At 43.0% G+C, this 18,164-nt stretch overlaps 1 protein-coding gene across 1 annotated transcript in view; it reads right to left on the reverse strand.

The window, feature by feature from the left end:
* Nucleotides 1–536: 536 nt before the first annotated feature.
* LANCL3 (LanC like 3) overlaps nt 537–18,164 on the reverse strand; it is a 28,068-nt gene continuing 10,440 nt past the window's right edge. The window contains exons 2-5 of the mRNA XM_048494764.1: nt 9,910–10,033; nt 7,783–7,980; nt 5,994–6,201; nt 537–2,330 (exon numbers count right to left, since the gene is read on the reverse strand). Of these exons, the coding sequence (XP_048350721.1) occupies nt 2,171–2,330; nt 5,994–6,201; nt 7,783–7,980; nt 9,910–10,033 (690 nt within the window). The 3' untranslated portion in view covers nt 537–2,170. The remainder of the gene's footprint in view (nt 2,331–5,993; nt 6,202–7,782; nt 7,981–9,909; nt 10,034–18,164) is intronic.

Raw genomic sequence — 18,164 nt, forward strand, 5'->3', positions numbered from 1 at the left:
GTTCAGTTCTGGTCACCACATCTCAAAAAGGATATCGCAGAGAAGGGAAACGAGGATGATTGAGGGACTGGAGCACCTTCCTTAGGAGGGTGCTTTAGTTTGGAGAGGAGATGTCTGAGGGGGGGGATATGATTGAAGTCTATAAAATTATGCATGGGGTAGAAAATGTTGACAGAGAGAAATTTTTCTCTCTTTCTCACAATACTAGAACCAGGGGGCATTCATTGAAAATGCTGGGGGAAAGAATAAGGACTAATAAAAGGAAACACTTCTTCACACAGCGTGTGATTGGTGTTTGGAATATGCTGCCACAGGAGGTGGTGATGGCCACTAACCTGGATTGCTTTAAAAGGGGCTTGGACAGATTTATGGAGGAGAAGTCGATTTATGGCTACCAATCTTGATCCTCTTTGATCTGAGATTGCAAATGCCTTAACAGTCCAGGTGTTCGGGAGCAACAGCTGCAGAAGGCCATTGCTTTCACATCCTGCATGTGAGCTCCCAAAGGCACCTGGTGGGCCACTGCGAGTAGCAGAGAGCTGGACTAGATGGACTCTGGTCTGATCCAGCTGGCTTATTCTTGTGTTCTTGTGTTCTTATGTTCTTATGCTGAGAGGATATTATTAGTTATTTAGGCTTCAATCCTTTACCATTAAAATGAATGAGCATTTTACCATTGACTTTAAGGGGACTGTGCCTGATTCTTCCTCAAGTGGGCACAAAAGTTCCGGTTTTCTATCCCCCTCTTCCACTTGATTACAAGAACCTGCCCTGCTGTACTGCCTGTGTGCTCCCTGGGGAAGAAGCGTGCTCTGTTGAGCCTTCCATGTGGAGGTGCAGCATCTAAACAGGGAAGAATCCCTGTGACAATTTGACAGGTGGGATTTGTTTTCTGCCATTGGTAGACATTATATAGGTAAAATTTAAGTAACAGCTATCAAGTATTATCACAATGTCTCTCCAAATTATATTTTAAAAATTTCCCAATCTTTCTTAACCAATTTCCCGGTGATTTCACAAGGCTAAATAGAATACAGTACAGGATTTATCCATATTTATCTTGATCCTGTATTTTGGCAATCCAAGTCGAAGAAAACTGGCCTCTGGGATCTGGAAAGAAGCATTACCAGCTGCTTTTTCGAGTGGCACTCTTGACATCTCAAGAACCATGAGGTTGACCAAAAAGTACCATTCCAGTAGCATAACAGCATTTGTTCCAGTACAGAAGCACATCTCTTGACGAGAACTCTTGTGAGTTTTGCTAACTTCTTTCCTCCCACTGCTGCCTCCCACTTCAAACTTGACCCCAACAAGCAATATTTTGGGGAAGCACTAAGAACTGCATCAGGAATGGGGCCTACTCCAAAACTCAAAGGTGGGCTTTATTTCTACAAGGATCACTGTACACATGTAGGATAATTAAAACTGCTTGGTTTAGATGCTTCTATTAAGCAAGGTTGTGCAAACTGAAGAATTAGTACGTCAAAGACTTTCCAAATGAATTGCATGCCTTCCCCAAAAAGAATTTCGCTAGTTGATTATTTGTGCAATTCTCAAGTATTGCCTTCCAAGTCCATTGAAGTCAATGGGCTTAGGAGAATGTAACTCTGCTTAGGATTGCTCTGTATGGGTGTTGTCAGCCCTCCATGCAACTAATGGTAGCATATTTGTCTAGTGCCAAGAAACTCTTCAGTCAATGGAAAAGCCTGCTTTGTCAAAGTAAGGCTTCTTGCACTGAAAGCTGTTAACTAAGTAGAGTGCTGGCAGACATCTCATATGTGTTTAGATACCTCTTAAAATAATTTTCATTTTTTTCTTAGCTGCACATCCCTAAAAAGCAGCATTAAATTTGTGTCCTTAACAATTCTATTTCTGTCATGAACCAGATATTTCAACTTCTCTTAACTCAGCTGAATTCTTTCTCCTTTCTGGAAAATAATGTATCCTTTCTTTTCCTTTTTTAAAAAAAATAGTTAAAAAATAAACCACATGCTCCCCTTTCTAAAGGATTTCATCTGTATCCCATCCCCCCAGCAACATTAAGGCTAGTTCATTAGTGGTAACTCCAAAATAGATGTATTGTTTTTAAGTAGCCATCCTTAATAGTGAAGTGAAACTGCGTGTGCCTTTGGAATGATTGTTCTGGCATGGCATTGGAAAATCTTCCTCATTACACAAAGACACTGAAGAGAGGGAATTCAGCCTGGTTAGGTTGTAGCAAGTCAACCAAGAAACACACGGTCCCAGAGAAACCTTCAAACAGACTGTAAACACTTTCAAGTGCTCGTGAACCAGCCTTAAATTCTTCAGTAAACAAGAACTCTGCAAACCTAAAAAATAAGCAGGACAAAAAAAGCATTGATTGACAGTCACAGAAAACTAGGTGCCACTAATTGCTATTTTAAGATCATTGCAATTTTGTTCTTAGGTCAGAACAAACTTTAGCAAAATAATTCTTATGTTTTATGAAATTCCATATTCATGACATCCTGTATATTCCTGCATTTGTGTGAAAGGAACTACACAAAATACCTGCTCAGCCATGGTTGATGGTCCTCCAACCACCTGTGTTATTGGCAACACTGGTCACAAATGGAATATAGGCAGGGGCGTAACGAGGCAGCCCTGGGCAAACTGTAGCCCTGGGCAAAACCTGAGTTGGATGCCCCCCCCCCCCATGGGCAACCACTCCATCATGACCAAAAAAATTTTTGCACCAGGACATTGGTGCCTGCAGGGGGTGCAGTGTTTAGGCTAGCGGCACCAAAATTTCAGCGTATCATCAGGAGATGGGGGCTACAGTTTTGAGGGTCCATAACTTTGGCCCCCCTGAACCAAACTGCACCAAACCTGGGGGGTATCATCAGGGCAGTCTCCTGATGAGACCCTGAAAGTTCTGAGACTGTGCCTTCAGAAATGTCCCGTCCCCCCAGCCTGCAACCCCCATGGACAGCAATACAGAACACTCAATGCAGAACAAAGATTCTTGGGCAAATTTCTGGGATGTTCCTGCAGGGGGCGCATTTTTGATGTATTGGCACCAAAATTTCAGGGTATCATCTGGAAACTGTCCTTATGGTATCCCCAAAGTTTGGTGCAGTTTGGTTTAGGGGGTCCAAAGTTATGTACCGTCAAAAGGGGTGCCCCATCCCCCATTCTTTGCTAAGGAGACAGGGGCTACCCTTTTGAGGGTCCATAACTTTGGACCCCCTGAACCAAACTGCACCAAACCTTGGGGGTGCCATCATGACAGTCTCCAGATGATACCCTGAAATTTTGGTGCTGATACATCCAAGAATGCCCTCCCTGCAAGAACATCCCAAAATTTGCCCAAGAATCTTTGTTCTGCATTGAGTTTTCTGCATTGCTGTCAATGGGGGTTGCAGGCTGAAGGCACAGTCTCAAAACTTTCAGGGTCTCATCAGGAGACTGCCCTAATGATACCCCCCAGGTTTGGTGCAGTTTGGTTCAGGGGGGCCAAAGTTAAGGACCCTCAAAACTGTAGCCCCCATCTCCTATTATCCCCCATTGGAAACAATGGGGGATAGGGGCACCCCCTTTGGGAGTCCATAACTTTGGACTCCCTGAACCAAACCTCACCAAACTTGCGGGGTATCATACAGACAGTCTCCTGATGATACGCTGAAATTTTGGTGCTGCTAGCCTAAACATTGCACCCCCTGCAGGCCAAAAATAGAAAACCACTAAAAATATCCAAAAACGAACCCAGCATTTTGATGCCCCCCACAAGGTGATGCCCTGGGCAGCTGCCCACCTTGCCCAATGGGCATTACGCCAGTGAATATAGGCTAGCTATGCCAACTGGCTATCAGTTATCAGCTGCATTCACACCACATTCTGTATCCTATGCCTCATGACTGTAGGTAAGAGCACACTGTGGCCTATGCACTGAGATTTCTGAATTATGGTTCTCAAAAAAAATTAGAGATTTGCAGTTAGCTGAAAGCCAAACCCTGCCTTCCCAGCCCAGATAGGAGACATCACATTTTATTTTAGTTGCTATTGTTAAGATAAAATAGAGTTTGTATTTTTTGCACTGCATGACAAGTTTTAGAAAGGTTAGTGGATGGATTGCTCCCTACCATCCAAGTTTTAGTTCTGTGTCAGCCAGAATGGGGGGTTGGTGGTAAGGGGGAATGAAGCAAGAGGGGGCATCTTTATTTAATGGTGTCATGGTGAACTGGGGGCTCTGTGTGAAGATGTTCAGCTTCAGCTACTGCTCTCAAAGTTTAAATTCCAGTTAAGAAAGGTTAGTGGATGGATTGCTCCCTACCATCCAAGTTTTAGTTCTGTGTCAGCCAGAATGGGGGGTTGGTGGAAAGGGGAAATGAAGCAAGAGGGGCATCTTTATTTAATGGTGTCATGGTGAACTGGGGGCTCTGAGTGAAGATGTTCAGCTTCAGCTACTGCTATCAAAGTTTAAATTCCAGTTAAGCAAATGGGGAACACTGTGCACTGCTACAAATTTTGTTCAAATGCTAAAGTGCTATAGTTTAATTATTTATTGTTTAAAAGAAGCAAATAAATGAAATCACCAGTTTTCAAAACTTTAATTGGCCCTTACTTCTCTAGTGACCCCTCCTCTATGCCCAGAATTCTTAACATGCTTTGAACAATGTGCTGTGAACTTTAAAGTTTTGGCTGTCTTTAGAAATGTCTTGACCTAAGTTCATTACAGCTTAAGAGTAATCAAGAGCAACTAGACAAGTTGTTTGCAGGTCTATCACTAAATTACCAAATAATCTCAAAGTCCATATAAATCACAGAGCACTATTATACAAAAATGTCTAAGCAGAGATTGCTCATCACCATTATCACCAAATACTTTAATACAAACTCATTATATAAAGGATGAATAATTACAACCATTAGCAATTAACCCAAGAGCCTGATGCCAAAAACAGAAGGTCTCAACATTTACCGAAAGAGGACACAACTTGTTTTCCATTTCGCAGTCATCTAATATCTCTAGACAATTAACTTTCCTGCATCCATGCTTTTATAGTCAGATTCTTCTTATTGTGCCTGTTCACAGAGGTGGAGCAAACAGGGCGTGTGTGTGTGTGTGTGTGTGCATGCGCATCGCACTGGGTGAATTCCTGGGGGGACAGGAAATCGCCCCCACCCTCCCGCAGCTCCCCCCACACTTACCTTAGTTCAGCCTGAAAGTGCAGGCTAGAAAGGCAGCCTGGTGGGAACTACACGTCCCAGGAGAACTTGCAAGCCCCAAGGTATCCTGGGAAGTGTAGTTCCCATGAGGCCGTTTTCAGCCTTAAGTGAACAGGCCACTTTTCCCAGCCTGCACTTCCAGGCTGAACTAAGGTAAATATATATGTGTGTGGGGGGGCATGCAGAGTGTGCACCGCGTGCAGTATGACCCAACTATGCCTCTGCCTGTTCATCGCTATTATTATTTTTGCAGACATAAAAAGAGCTAATTATGATTGCTTTCATATGGGTTCAAAGCTTTGGGGAAGCGGGGGGTGGGGGGGTCAGCTTCCCCACAGCATCACAGTGCATTCATGCACCTTTGAGAGTTTCCCTGGCTGTTCTTTGATCATTGTCAAACCTGCTTTGTTCCATAGTTTTGGGAAAGATTGCAGTAATGCCTGGATGGCAGCTGTGTGGGTGAGCTTTTCTGACTCACATGACAGCCATTTTCCCTGACTTCCTTCATAGCAGCCATTTCCTCCATCAGTCACTGGGGGATTTTTTAAAATTGGAACTATAATATAATTATTTTAATATACTGTTGTAAGTAATAGGTACAACAGATTCTATAAATTCTCAGCATTTGTTTTAAAAAAACCCCTCTATCCCTTTCTTTGCAGTCTCCAGTATTTATTTAGTTGAGTTATAAAGTTATCACAAGTACTAATAAAATGGACATTCAGTGAGTACATGAAACAATATTAACTGTTTAATGTTTCATACAAGCCTTTGTAAAACTGCTAAACCCCATCAGTACTAACCTTTGTGCTCTGTAAATGTATTTAGAGTTTCCAGTTAGCCTGTACAGGAGCAAGAACACATAAGCACTGCCAGCCACTCCGTGACATATTCCAGGTCCTTTCTTCAGTAGCCCCTTCTGCCATGTCAATTCTCCACACTGGATACAGCTATCTAGATACTGGGGCTTCTTGGAAACTAAGTACGCTTTTGCAAACATGTATGCAATTCCTATAGAAACAACAAAGGAATATTAGACAGACATATTAATACGTTGATTGATTGATTAATTTGATTTAATAAGCCACCCACCCCCGAATGGCTCTGGGTGGTGTACAATACACTTTAAAACAATATAAATAACAGTCTACAATCCAAATATAGATTAAAACCAATATTCCAATATGCATAAAATACAAAAAAATCAGATGGCTGAATGGCATCTCATTACATGTCACAAGGGTAGGCCAGATAGTAATCCGAAGCATAGAACACAGAATGGGGTGTCATGTTTCCATGACTATCCCTCCCCTCCAAAGGCTCGGCGAAATAATACCATTTTGCAGGCCCTGCAGAACTATTCAAGGTCCCGCAGGGCCCGAATGGATGGTGGTAAGGAGTTCCACCAAACGGGGACTGAAAACCCTGGCCCGAGTAGAGGCCTGCCGGATTGCAGAGGGGCCCGGGACCACCAGTAAGTTGGCCTCTGCGGAATGCAGGGGCTGAGTGGGAACATACATCCTTCTGCTTATAAACTATCCAATGAAAAATTTACACCCATTCCTTTTAAAAGGCTACCACCAGTGGTGGGATTCAGCAGGTTTGCACCACTTTGGCAGAACTGGTTGTTAAAATGGTGTGTCTAACAACCAGTTGTTAAATTATTTTAATCCCACCACTGGAACCGGTTGTGAAATTATTTGAATCCCACCACTGGCTACCACCCTCCATTACAAAGCCTAATTTTGTGATAAGGCAGGCTTCCCAGCTACCTCCACTAAGTTCATTTGCCTCTTTAGTCTGATTTCCTGTTGTTTAGTGAAACTGATTGGTACTACTACATTGCTACTCTGTTGCAAATCACAAACTCATCCTTCTCTGAATTATTCCCTTTAACTTTGACACATGTAACACACCCCATTCTAGTAGCTCAGATCACCTTTGTTAGCATTTCAGGAGGTGGTTAAGGCTGGGTTGTTTAAGTTGGATTTTGATTTTGTTGAAGCCTACTTCAGGTTTCCGCTCTCTATTTGACGGAATTTTTCTGTTGCTGATTGATTCTGCTCATATAGGGGGCAGGGGAAGAGTTCTTAGTTGTTATTTTTATGAGAGGGTGCAGCCAAGGTAGCTGCTGTAGCAGGACAGCTTCGGCAGTCCCCTCAGAGACACTCAGAAGGTGTGGAGGCAAAAAGCATGCCTCTTGGGGACAACACGGGCTCTCTAGGGTAGTTTAAGGCAGGGCATGGCTATGGAGAAAAGGAGCTGGCTGAAGAGAAGGGAAAAGAGAAGAGGCAGGTGGAGCTCAGCACAAGGACTAGGTGTGGAGCTGGGGCTACACATAGGGAGGAAGGAGAAACAGGAGGAGGCTGGCTCGAGGGAGAGAGTGAACAAAAGGAAGCAGAAAGAAGAAGCCAAGCCAAGAAGGAAAAAGCAGTGACTGAGCCAGTGCTTTCAAGACTCCCTGGATCTCAGGTACGACGTTCCCTTGCGCCACAGAAGGCATCACACTCAGCAAATCTATACTGTCTAAAACAGGAAGCTAAGGAGTAAGATTATCAGGCATTGACTTTACAGTATCCACATGGAAAGAACCTGGAGCTCCATGGCACCAGTGAACAAGCTCATTTTCTCGTTCAATCGTCTCTCCTAGTTCTGGAGCCCAGTTGGAATTCTGTTCTTGATCCATAAGGAAATCAACACTCTGCCATACTAGTTCTTGATCAGCAGGTTGGAGATATTCATAATAGGAGAGCAGCATCTGTAGGATGGATGAAAGTCCATGAGCAGCCCCTATGAAGGAAGAAATAGATTAAATGAGCAGTGTCATGCTGAATTTTCATGGTGTGTGGTTTTAGGAATGAAAGCCGGCATTTGTGTATGTAGGGAGACCTAGCAGTCACCCAAAAGCAGCCCCATATTTTAAAAAATTAATTACATATCACACAGTGTAATTGATGCCTTTGTTTTTTTTAAATACTCAAGAGGAGATTGCACACCTATAATGCCTACACCAGTTTAAATATGATTATTTGAGCACTGTAGCTCCACCCAGTTCTCAGCTTGGTTTGTTGTAATGACAGCAGCCCTTCTCTGAAATCAAGGCAGGTCTTTACAATAAATATCTCAAAATGCCTTTGAATCAGAAATGAAAGCATGGGCTTGATCCCTAGATCTTGTTTTTGTTTTTTTTCTGAGCTCTTCCATGTATATCCATCCCTTCTCTTCTGAAATCCCAAATCCTACAATCTTGAAGCCTGCCTGCCAATCACCTGGAACTCTCTATTACTGTTTAGTGACATCTTAGACATCTGCCCTTTCTGGTTATACCCTCCTTGTTTGTTATGGTTGCTTAAAATAAATCAAATATATTCTTCTTCCTTGGGCCTTTTTTCCACCTGGAGATTAACTGGCACTCAGTAAAGAGCTCCTCTCCTGAAGGCATCTGTGGACTATTGTAAATTTGGGGGTTTGTGCTCAAGCCAATTTATCCCAAAGAAATCAATTTTAATCCTCAATCCCACGGCTAAATCCTGCCTTTCGGAGCCTACTGTTATATCTGTATTAAATTATATTTTCTTCTTTAGTTACCTAATATATATAGAGAGTGACTATAAGTTTTGCTAACATTCACAGCTTTCAAGCATAATTTGATTTATATTAGGCAACTGAAAACAAAGCTTCTTAGAATTAAATTAAGTATGCACAGGCTATAGTGCTGCACTACAAGGGATATAATAATTGTATCCACACTGTGGATCAGACCAGATTCCTGGCATGCTTTGAAGTTGACTGAATTCACAGTTGACTGAATTCACACTGTAAATAGCTCACATGCATTATGGGTGCCAGATGGATCACCACCATATGAAACTGTCTTCCAGTGGGCTCCCTGTAAGGCATGTAATGCTTGAATGAATAGACAAATTGACAACGAAGAACAGTGGCACTTAAAAGAGAGAAGTACAAGACGGACAGTTGATACTATCTGGTAAAGTTCTTAGCAAAATGCATATATTAGACATGAAACAATGAACCCATCTTACAGAAGAGTATCACTCCTGAAAAATGTAAATTGTCTGCTTTTCCCTTATTTGTGAAAAAAGAACATGGTGTATTAGTTGTGGGAAAGAGTGGGGGATGTTGGCTAGCTTTACTCATTGGCCAAAAGTCCACTGCAGGCTGTTCCTTGCCCTCACCCCACTCTGATGCAAAAAGGTGCACCAGAAGTGCTCTCACTTTCCCTGCGGAAAGCAAGAAGCACGTGTGGGGCAAGAGGAAGTGCTTTGGGACAAGAAATCTTGCCCTGACATGCCTCTTCTCTTGGCACACCAAGATTTCTTGCCCCAACATGCTTCATATCTCACAATGTGCTAGAGTGTCAGTGGGCAATCGGCCATTAAGTATTTTTCTACAGAGCATCTATTCTCTTGTAGTGGACACTGTAATCTGGACAGCAAGCACTGGAAAGCAAGCACTGGACTATGAAAAGCGGATCCCTCACTTTCAGTTCTACAGTCTAAAATCATTATTGGAATAGCCATTTGATCATTAGTCAGTTGAAGAAAAGAAAGCCGACACCCTAACTAAATGGTGTTTATCTGCTGTCTCTCTGGTCAATATCGAGGTCCTTGATCATGAAACACTTAAAATACAAATAAAATGATTTTAATAAATAATGGAAGCTCTCCTAGTAATGCCAGTCTTGACTTCTGTACTTACCAAGATACTCTGTTCCATAGTAAGAATACATGAGTGAAACTGGTTTCCTCTTCCGAAGTGCATATTGTTTGCCAGATTCTAAAATTGCCTGACAAATTGACTTGATCTGTGCTGGAGTCAATACCTTTAAAAAAAATAAATGTGAAAGATATTTATAATAATTTCTAGCATTCCTTTCTGACATATCCCATAGGAGTTTAATGACTCCCCATTTCCCATACACAGCCACTAGGGTTGCCAGCAGACCTGGAGAAAAAGAATGTCATGTCCCTTTTGAGACTTAATGTGTAGAAAGAAATGGACAGGTGAAGCATTTCATGGCATAACATCACCTGCACATAAGCCTCTTTTAAAGGGATGGGACATGTTAATTGGAACCCTAACAGCCACCCTGGAACCAAAAACATATTCCTTTGAGTGCTGACTTGCACCTGTAAACTTTTACTTGCATTAAATGCATCTGCAAATTTGTATGAAATATACTGGTCAAGATTTAAACATTATTTTTCATAAATATATTAAGCTGAGGCCCCTTTATCCTTAGGTTCTGACATGGCTTTCTCCCCATCAGAAACTGACAAACAATATTTAATGTGAATCTGCCTCTTCAGGCATTAAAATCTCTTGAAACATTTTGTGACATCAGTACAGTACAGTAAACCTTTATTAGGCATAAATTTGTGACATCACCACTGGTAAGGAAAGATGTTCTTAGATGATGGAGCTGCAATCTTAAAAATCCTTGCTTGGAGGTGTAAGCTCTACTGAATAAAATAGGATTTCCTTCTGAGTTAACTTGTTTATAATTGCTCCTTGGCTTTTTAGCTTGCAATTTGAGATGGATGACAGTTTCTGAGCTTGTCTTTTCGTCATTCTTTTTTAATCTGCCCCCATTTCCAAATAGTTTTCCTTATTTATGTATTGGACGACAGTGCTGTCTCTTAGCCTAAAAAACTTTCCAACATAATAATCAAGGCAGGTGTACAGCAGGTACAATCAAAAGTAATTACACCAATGAGTTTGAGTATGCATTGGTATGATTACTTTTGACTAAAAAGCTTCTAAGGCAGCTTGGAAATGTTTTGAATGTAGCTTTCCTATTGACTTCATAAGCATTCTGTTATTTCTAAAACACACAATATTTATAGGTGTAGCAGTAGCATTTGCAGCACCAGAGCTTTATGATTCCTTCAGTTTCTTAAAGAGTTTTGGGAAATGACAACACATTAAGTTCAGGTAAGAGATGCCATAAGGGAAAGGAACACAATCCTGCAACAGTACCAAAATGTCACAATGTTGTGAGCAAGCAGAGCTGCCAAGAGGTGATACAAAATTCAGATGGACCAAATCAGTGTGTGTCATAGGTCTGCCTGCCAACACCTCCATGGATGAGGAAGAGCCGGAGGAAGCCAACCCCAGCCCTTGGATGCTGCAGAAAGACCTGCTAGCCAAGATAGAGATTCTGTCAGGTGCACAGTGGGAGGCTCAGGCTGAAGCCACAATGTGCCACAGACCAGGATCCAAAACTAAAGTGAAGTGTTGTAGCACCGGCCTCACACCCAGGGTTTCTAGAGGCCTTGTAAAGCCAGAAAAAGCAGACCTGGAGGAAGATGCAGAATTCCAGTAGTTGCTGTAATGCACAGTTAACAAACTCTGCCTGTGAGCCTGAGTCACACAGCATCAGGGCTGACAGACAGGGAGGCATACCTATGGGGGCAAGAGGGGGCAGAAGACTTAGGTGCCATTCACCTGGGTCATGTTGGGGACTGGGAGTGGTGTCCAGGGCTTCCTCTCTTCACAACCAGCACCATCAAGCACTGTGGAATGACTCTAGACCCCAAATCTAGTTGTGTCCCACCCACCCTAGGAGGAGGGTTAGGGAGGGGAAAGGGAGGGGATTGAACAAGCCTGTCATCTTGTGGACTGCCTGCTCACTCACCTTCGGGGGTGGTTCGGGGGCAGGGCCATGCCCCTACCCACTCCTGGGGATGTGGCCATGCCTCCCCAAGCCCCGCCCTGGGGGTATGGCCATGCCTCCCCAAGCCCCGCCCCGGGACGCAGTGCTTATAAAAGCAGCTCTCTGAGGCCAGGGACGGCAGACTCGCCTGCCTCACCTGCCCCGCCCCGTCCCTGGGCAAAGGCGTAGCTAGGGAAAATGGAGCCTTGTGCAAAATCTGAGTTTTGTGCGCACCCCTGCCCCCCATGGGCAGCCGCTGTGATGCTGGAATCGCTTCCAATGGTGTTTAAACTAGGGAGCCCAGATTCTCCTTTTAAATCCACCTTAAAGGGAGAATCTGGGGTCCCCAGATAAAACAGCATTGAAAGTGATGCTGTTTTGGGGTGGATTATCCCCCATCCTGAAACAGCATCACTTTTAATGTTTAAACTGGGGACCTCAGATTCTTTCTTTAAATCCATGCCATAGGGGGTGGATTTTATATGAGAATCTGGGGAAATTTGGGGGCTGCCTGCTGTCAGGGGTGCAATTGTTAAGCTAGTAACACCAAACTTTCAGGGTATCTTTAGGAAACTCTCCTGATGATATCACCCAAGTTTGATGAAGTTTGATTCAGGGGGTCCAAAGTTATGGATCCTCAAAGGTGTAGCCCCCATCTCCAATTAGCTCCCATTGGAAACATTGGATGGAGCACCCCCTTTGGGAGTACATAACTTTGGACCCCCTGAACCAACCCTCACCAAACCTGGGTTAGGATAGTCTCCTAAAGATACCCTTAAAGTTTGGTGCTGCTATCCTAAAAACTGTGCCCCCTGCAGGCCAAAAACTGAAAAAACACTTTAAAATACGAAAAAACCCACAAATGGGGGACGGAGCTTCGGACATTTGATGTGGGGGTTTAAACCTCGGAAACCCTCCCTTACCTACATCCTTGGAAGGGGGCAGGGATCCATCATCTGACTGTGACCCACCCACCCTGTGGGGGAATATTAGTAAGGGGAGGGGGAAGGCCTTGCCCTGGGTGCCGTTTTGTGGCAGTACACTACTGGATGAGGTGCATCTGTCCCTGGATTATTCAGCAGGTTGATGAGTTACAACTGAATGACTCAGTAGCGTTTTCCAGATAAAAGCTGGCAGGAAAGGGTGAGCCAGCATGGAGCAACTCATTAACAACCCTGTGCTGGCTGTTGGGCTGTGCCTTGTTCCAGACCTCAGTGAGTGTGACCTTCTGGATTATGACCCGGCTGGTGCTCTTTGGATTTGCCCTTCTGTTTTGATGCTTGGACTTCTGAATATCTGTGTTTTGACCCTGGACTGTGCTTGAACGATGCTTGTTGTCTCTTACCACGGGTGCTGATCTGAACCCAGACAGTGTGAGAACTCATGAATCATTTTCAAGGTGTTGGTGCTAACCTTTAAGGCCTTGCGCGGCCTCCTTGTGCTCTATTTGTATATTCATGTTCACCGTCCTGAGCCTTTCGGGGGAGGGCGGTATATAAATGTAATAAATAAATAAATAAAATCTTCCTATTATCAACATATGCATCTAAATTCATTTTACTTTTAGTGTAGTTCTGCATTGCAGCTACAGTGAAACCTTGGTTTTCAAGACAAGCAGAGGTGGTTTTCTATTTCCTTTCTCTGCAAAGTCTTCCTAGGAGGTCTCACTTCCAAAACCAGCCCACCTTAGTTTCCAAGATATGACAAGATCGGCTGTACTATACCATTTCACATCCCAAGAGTTTTTAGCTAGCTCAAATGTATATTGATTTTCTGGGAATATAAGAAAGCGTGTTGCACAGTGTGTTAATTTTAAGAATCATCCTGCCTGAAATGTTGAAGAGCAACTGTCATTATTTCATCTGTTTATTGAAATATTTCTACCACACCTTATCTTGTGATCAGTGGCATACCTAGGAGGAGACAGAGAGGTTGATGCCCCAGGTGCCACTTGTGAGTGTCATGTGGGAGGCACCAGCCTGTGCCTGCTCAGTGCCCACTACCTGCACACCCATGGCCACCTGCCTGCTCACATGCTGGCTGCCGTCTGCCTGCCAGAGAGGTCCTTTTCTTCTTGGGGCCTGCCCACCACCCACCTGCTGCTCTCCAAACCTCCCCAGGACGCAATTTTTGGGGGGGCAGGGGGAAGAATTTTAGTACTTGCCCCGGATGCCATTTTTGGTAGTTACACCACTGCTTGTGGTTATGTATAACCTTCCTCCCTGATATTCTGTGAACGCAGTTGGCCCCACCTCCTATGGCAGCCAATTTGTAGTTGTGTCCACCACCCTGTGTCAGAATCCAAAGGTGCTCTTAAGATTTAAAAAATGGGGATCTCCATTGGTAAGTGTACTTGATGGACAGAGGGAGAGTCAATAGAGAGTGTTGGAGAGACCTTAGATGGCATTTGGTTTGATATGAGGCAAGGCAACAGGTATTCTGGTATGAGGCAATGGAAGACATTAGAGGTAAGAATCTTGCACTGAACCCAGAAGAAAACTAGTAGACAATAAAGTAGCTTCCAAATAGGTTGTATAGTGTGTGCAGCAATCAACACTGACTAAAATACAGGTAGCTGCATTTTTCAACAATTGTCCCTTCACTATTGTCTTCTAAAGTAGTTCCATTACAGTAATCCAACTTGAAAGATATGTTGCTATGTCTCATACTTAGCCACCTGCAGTGTAAAGATACTCATCTATGTTACAGAGTTATTGTAGTGATTACAAGATATTTATTAAAACGCGTATATCCTCTTAGTTCAAGGCAGCTTACAATGGTAGTTAAAGCATTTTCATTTAAAACCAAAATAAAATAGCAAACCCCAAATCACTTCCACTGTCTGCTGTTCAGACTCCCTCAAAAGCTCAGTCAAACAAGCAGGGCTTGCACCATTTCCTAAGATGTTCAAGGAGGGGGATTCCCTCACCTTTTCAGGGAGCCCATTCCAAGAGCCAGGTCCATAGTAGAAAAGGCCTGGGCTCTGGTCAGTAAGAACATAAGAACATAAGAACAAGCCAGCTGGATCAGACCAAAGTCCATCTAGTCCAGCTCTCTGCTACTCGCAGTGGCCCACCAGGTGCCTTTGGGAGCTCACATGTAGGATGTGAACGCAATGGCCTTCTGCGGCTGTTGCTCCCGATCACCTGGTCTGTTAAGGCATTTGCAATCTCAGATCAAAGAGGATCAAGATTGGTAGCCATAAATCGACTTCTCCTCCATAAATCTGTCCAAGCCCCTTTTAAAGCTATCCAGGTTAGTGGCCATCACCACCTCCTGTGGCAGCATATTCCAAACACCAATCACACGTGAAGAAGTGTTTCCTTTTATTAGTCCTAATTCTTCCCCCCAGCATTTTCAATGAATGCCCCCTGGTTCTAGTATTGTGAGAAAGAGAGAAAAATTTCTCTCTGTCAACATTTTCTACCCCATGCATAATTTTATAGACTTCAATCATATCCCCCCTTAGCCGCCTCCTCTCCAAACTAAAGAGTCCCAAACGCAGATGGGCCACCCTAAGTGGTAACAGACAAATGTCAAGAATGCTGAACAATTAGAAGTTTTATATAAAGGTTCATTTTCATTAAGCAGTGTGTTTATGATTCAGGTATTGAGTTGGTATCACTCAGAATAGTGTTAATGACTGTGTGACATGTGTATGAACACAGGAAGAGGTCTGCTAATGAAAATGTAAAAACAATGCTTAAATAGAGCATGCTGCATAAAATGCACATTTAGCAATGTTATAAAAATTAAGCTGATCTTTTTCACATAGCATCAGCATTCCTAAACTTCCACAAGCACTTAAAAAGCAAGCACAACAGAAGAGGACTCCATATTGGCAAAAAGCCATTTTAATTTTGCCTGCTGATTTGCAATTTGTTCTGCATAAATACACCAGTGAATGGAAGCATCACCTCGGGCTACAGAAGAATGCTGATAGGTAGAAGAGGAAAGATCAAATGAAGGTTATGAAGTCTTCTAAATCAGATTATTTCTATTCTACTCCATCACCCATTAAAAACTGCTAACCAATTTGAAGTAACGGCCTTGATGCAAGATCCATGCACACCAACTTGGGTCCTTCCACAGGTAGCACAAAACTGCACCATTGCTGTGGTAGCAGCAATGAGTGGTGTCAAAGCAGGTAGGGAGGGGTTCCACATACCCCATCCCTATTGTACTCGCTACCACTGATCTACCTTTCCTTCCACTACATCAGCACTGAAGCACCAATACAATGACAACCACATCAACATGCTTCCTGCCCCAGTAAGTACCTCCCCTTCCAGCTGGCCCACAGCTCAGTGATGTTAACCGATTAAAAAGTAGAGGCAGAAATGCAGATCTTAACTCTGTCTACTTCCCTAGATTAGCTGCAGGTGAGCATCAGTATGGACACACTGCCAGCAGCTATCCCACACTTCCTTCCTTAATCTGTTTTAAAGGGGAAAACCCCAGGAAGACCACTAGTCACACCTGTAAAGAGTGTGATGTATGGTTGTTAGATGTGTGGATGTTAAGTTTAAAAGTGGGGTTATGATTCTGCCAATTCAGAGAAACATCTCTTGAAAGCAGCCTGTACTAGCTCAACACACACAACCACAGCGTTTCTGAACTACAGAAAGATGTCCAAAGAACCTTCAAAGTCATAAAGACACAGTTGCCATTGCCTTGAACTAAGCACATGAATCCATGCACACACAAGTCATATTGCAAATGCAGGGATCACAATATGGCTTAATATTGCTAAATTCAAAAGGAAAAGGAAAAGTTGCAGCCAAAAGAAGTGAATAACACAGTACAAATAAAAAACACACTCCTGTTATTTCAAATGCTAGGATGACAAGTAGGAAGGTAACTTCTCTTCATTGAGCGCTTAACATTTGAGCCTTGGTGCAAGCAAGGTCAAGGTACTGTGGTCTTTCTTTGCCTTCTTTTCAGCTGTCACTGCATATAAAACAAGTATTCCTTGGGGGAGGATGAAGATGGCCTTGTCAGAAAATGACAGCCAGAATACTATTAAAAAATATTCCCAGTAGGGAAAATTTTTTTCTTCCAGATGGAAGACAACCCACAGCACCACCAGAATAATGATATATGTGTAAATGTACTTTTACTTCATGTCAAAAGCTTATTTCACTTTAAAAAATATTTAATGTGATGTTTTCATTCTACAGAAATGCAAGTATAAAATGCTAAGCAGCAAAATTGTTTTACAGGCTGAATTCTTTTAATACACAGTAAAAACACCTATTTCTGTTATAGGCCAACTACATCATTCCTGTAATGCTCAAATGGTATTTGTCTATGATAAACTTGTACTCAGTTGTCTCTGACAGTCACAAGACTATTTGTCATGTATTTTCAGTCACATGAGCATCCTGTAAACATTATGAAAAAGGCACAGTCGATTCATAGACAAGAGGTCTATCTTTGCTGTAACATCACTGAAAATGACAAAGATGTTGGAAAAGAACATGGCTCAACCAAGATGAGGTGGGAAAGGGTCAGCTAGTAGCAGGATGTGCAGAATTTGCAGTGTGTGTATTATTTTCATCTAAGAAAGAAGTTTGGAGCTATAAGACAGAAGTGACAAACAATTACTGACTAGAAGGTGTGCCAGATGCTGGGAACAGAACAAAGAGTGAACGCTGTGGGAAAAGGAATCTACAGATGCATCTACTTGGAAAATTTCTTCCATCCTGACTTTCCAATGAAAGCAGGGACTACCCCAGCATCCATATACTGTCATCTTGCATCATGTTTTTCTGTCACATTCTGTGTTCTCCTATGGTTTGTTTTGATGTTTCTGGAACCAGCTTTCCTCTGATCTTTCCCCACTGGTATTCTGAATACCATCTCTTTTCTTGTGGGACTGAAAGGTGGGAACAGAAGGACAATGCACAGGAATCCCACTTTGGGACTTGGCTTCCCCTCCTCTAATCAGTTTCCTCTCTCTTGCTTACCTGTGTCCTTGCCATCCCAGTTCCAGCAGTGCTGTTGGGATTTCTGAAGGATGTTTCTGGAATCCTGAGGTTTGTTTCTGGAATCCTGAGGTTCTGAAAGGGCTTCTTAAGAGGTACATGTTAGTTATCTGCCTTTCATGTAGCCTTATTAGTTGCTTGTGTGAAATGCTCCCTTTTTGTGCATGGTGCCCTTTCACCAGAGTGCCCATTAATGTCCTCTAAGGTCCACTAGGCATTAGCATTAAGTAACATAGCCACAGACATGGATGGATTCAAATATATATTATACAGCCGGGGCTTGATGTGCTATCATTGCCTGCATAATTTAA

This window comes from Sphaerodactylus townsendi, linkage group LG04, assembly GCF_021028975.2.
Source record: "Sphaerodactylus townsendi isolate TG3544 linkage group LG04, MPM_Stown_v2.3, whole genome shotgun sequence".
NCBI lineage: Eukaryota > Metazoa > Chordata > Lepidosauria > Squamata > Sphaerodactylidae > Sphaerodactylus > Sphaerodactylus townsendi.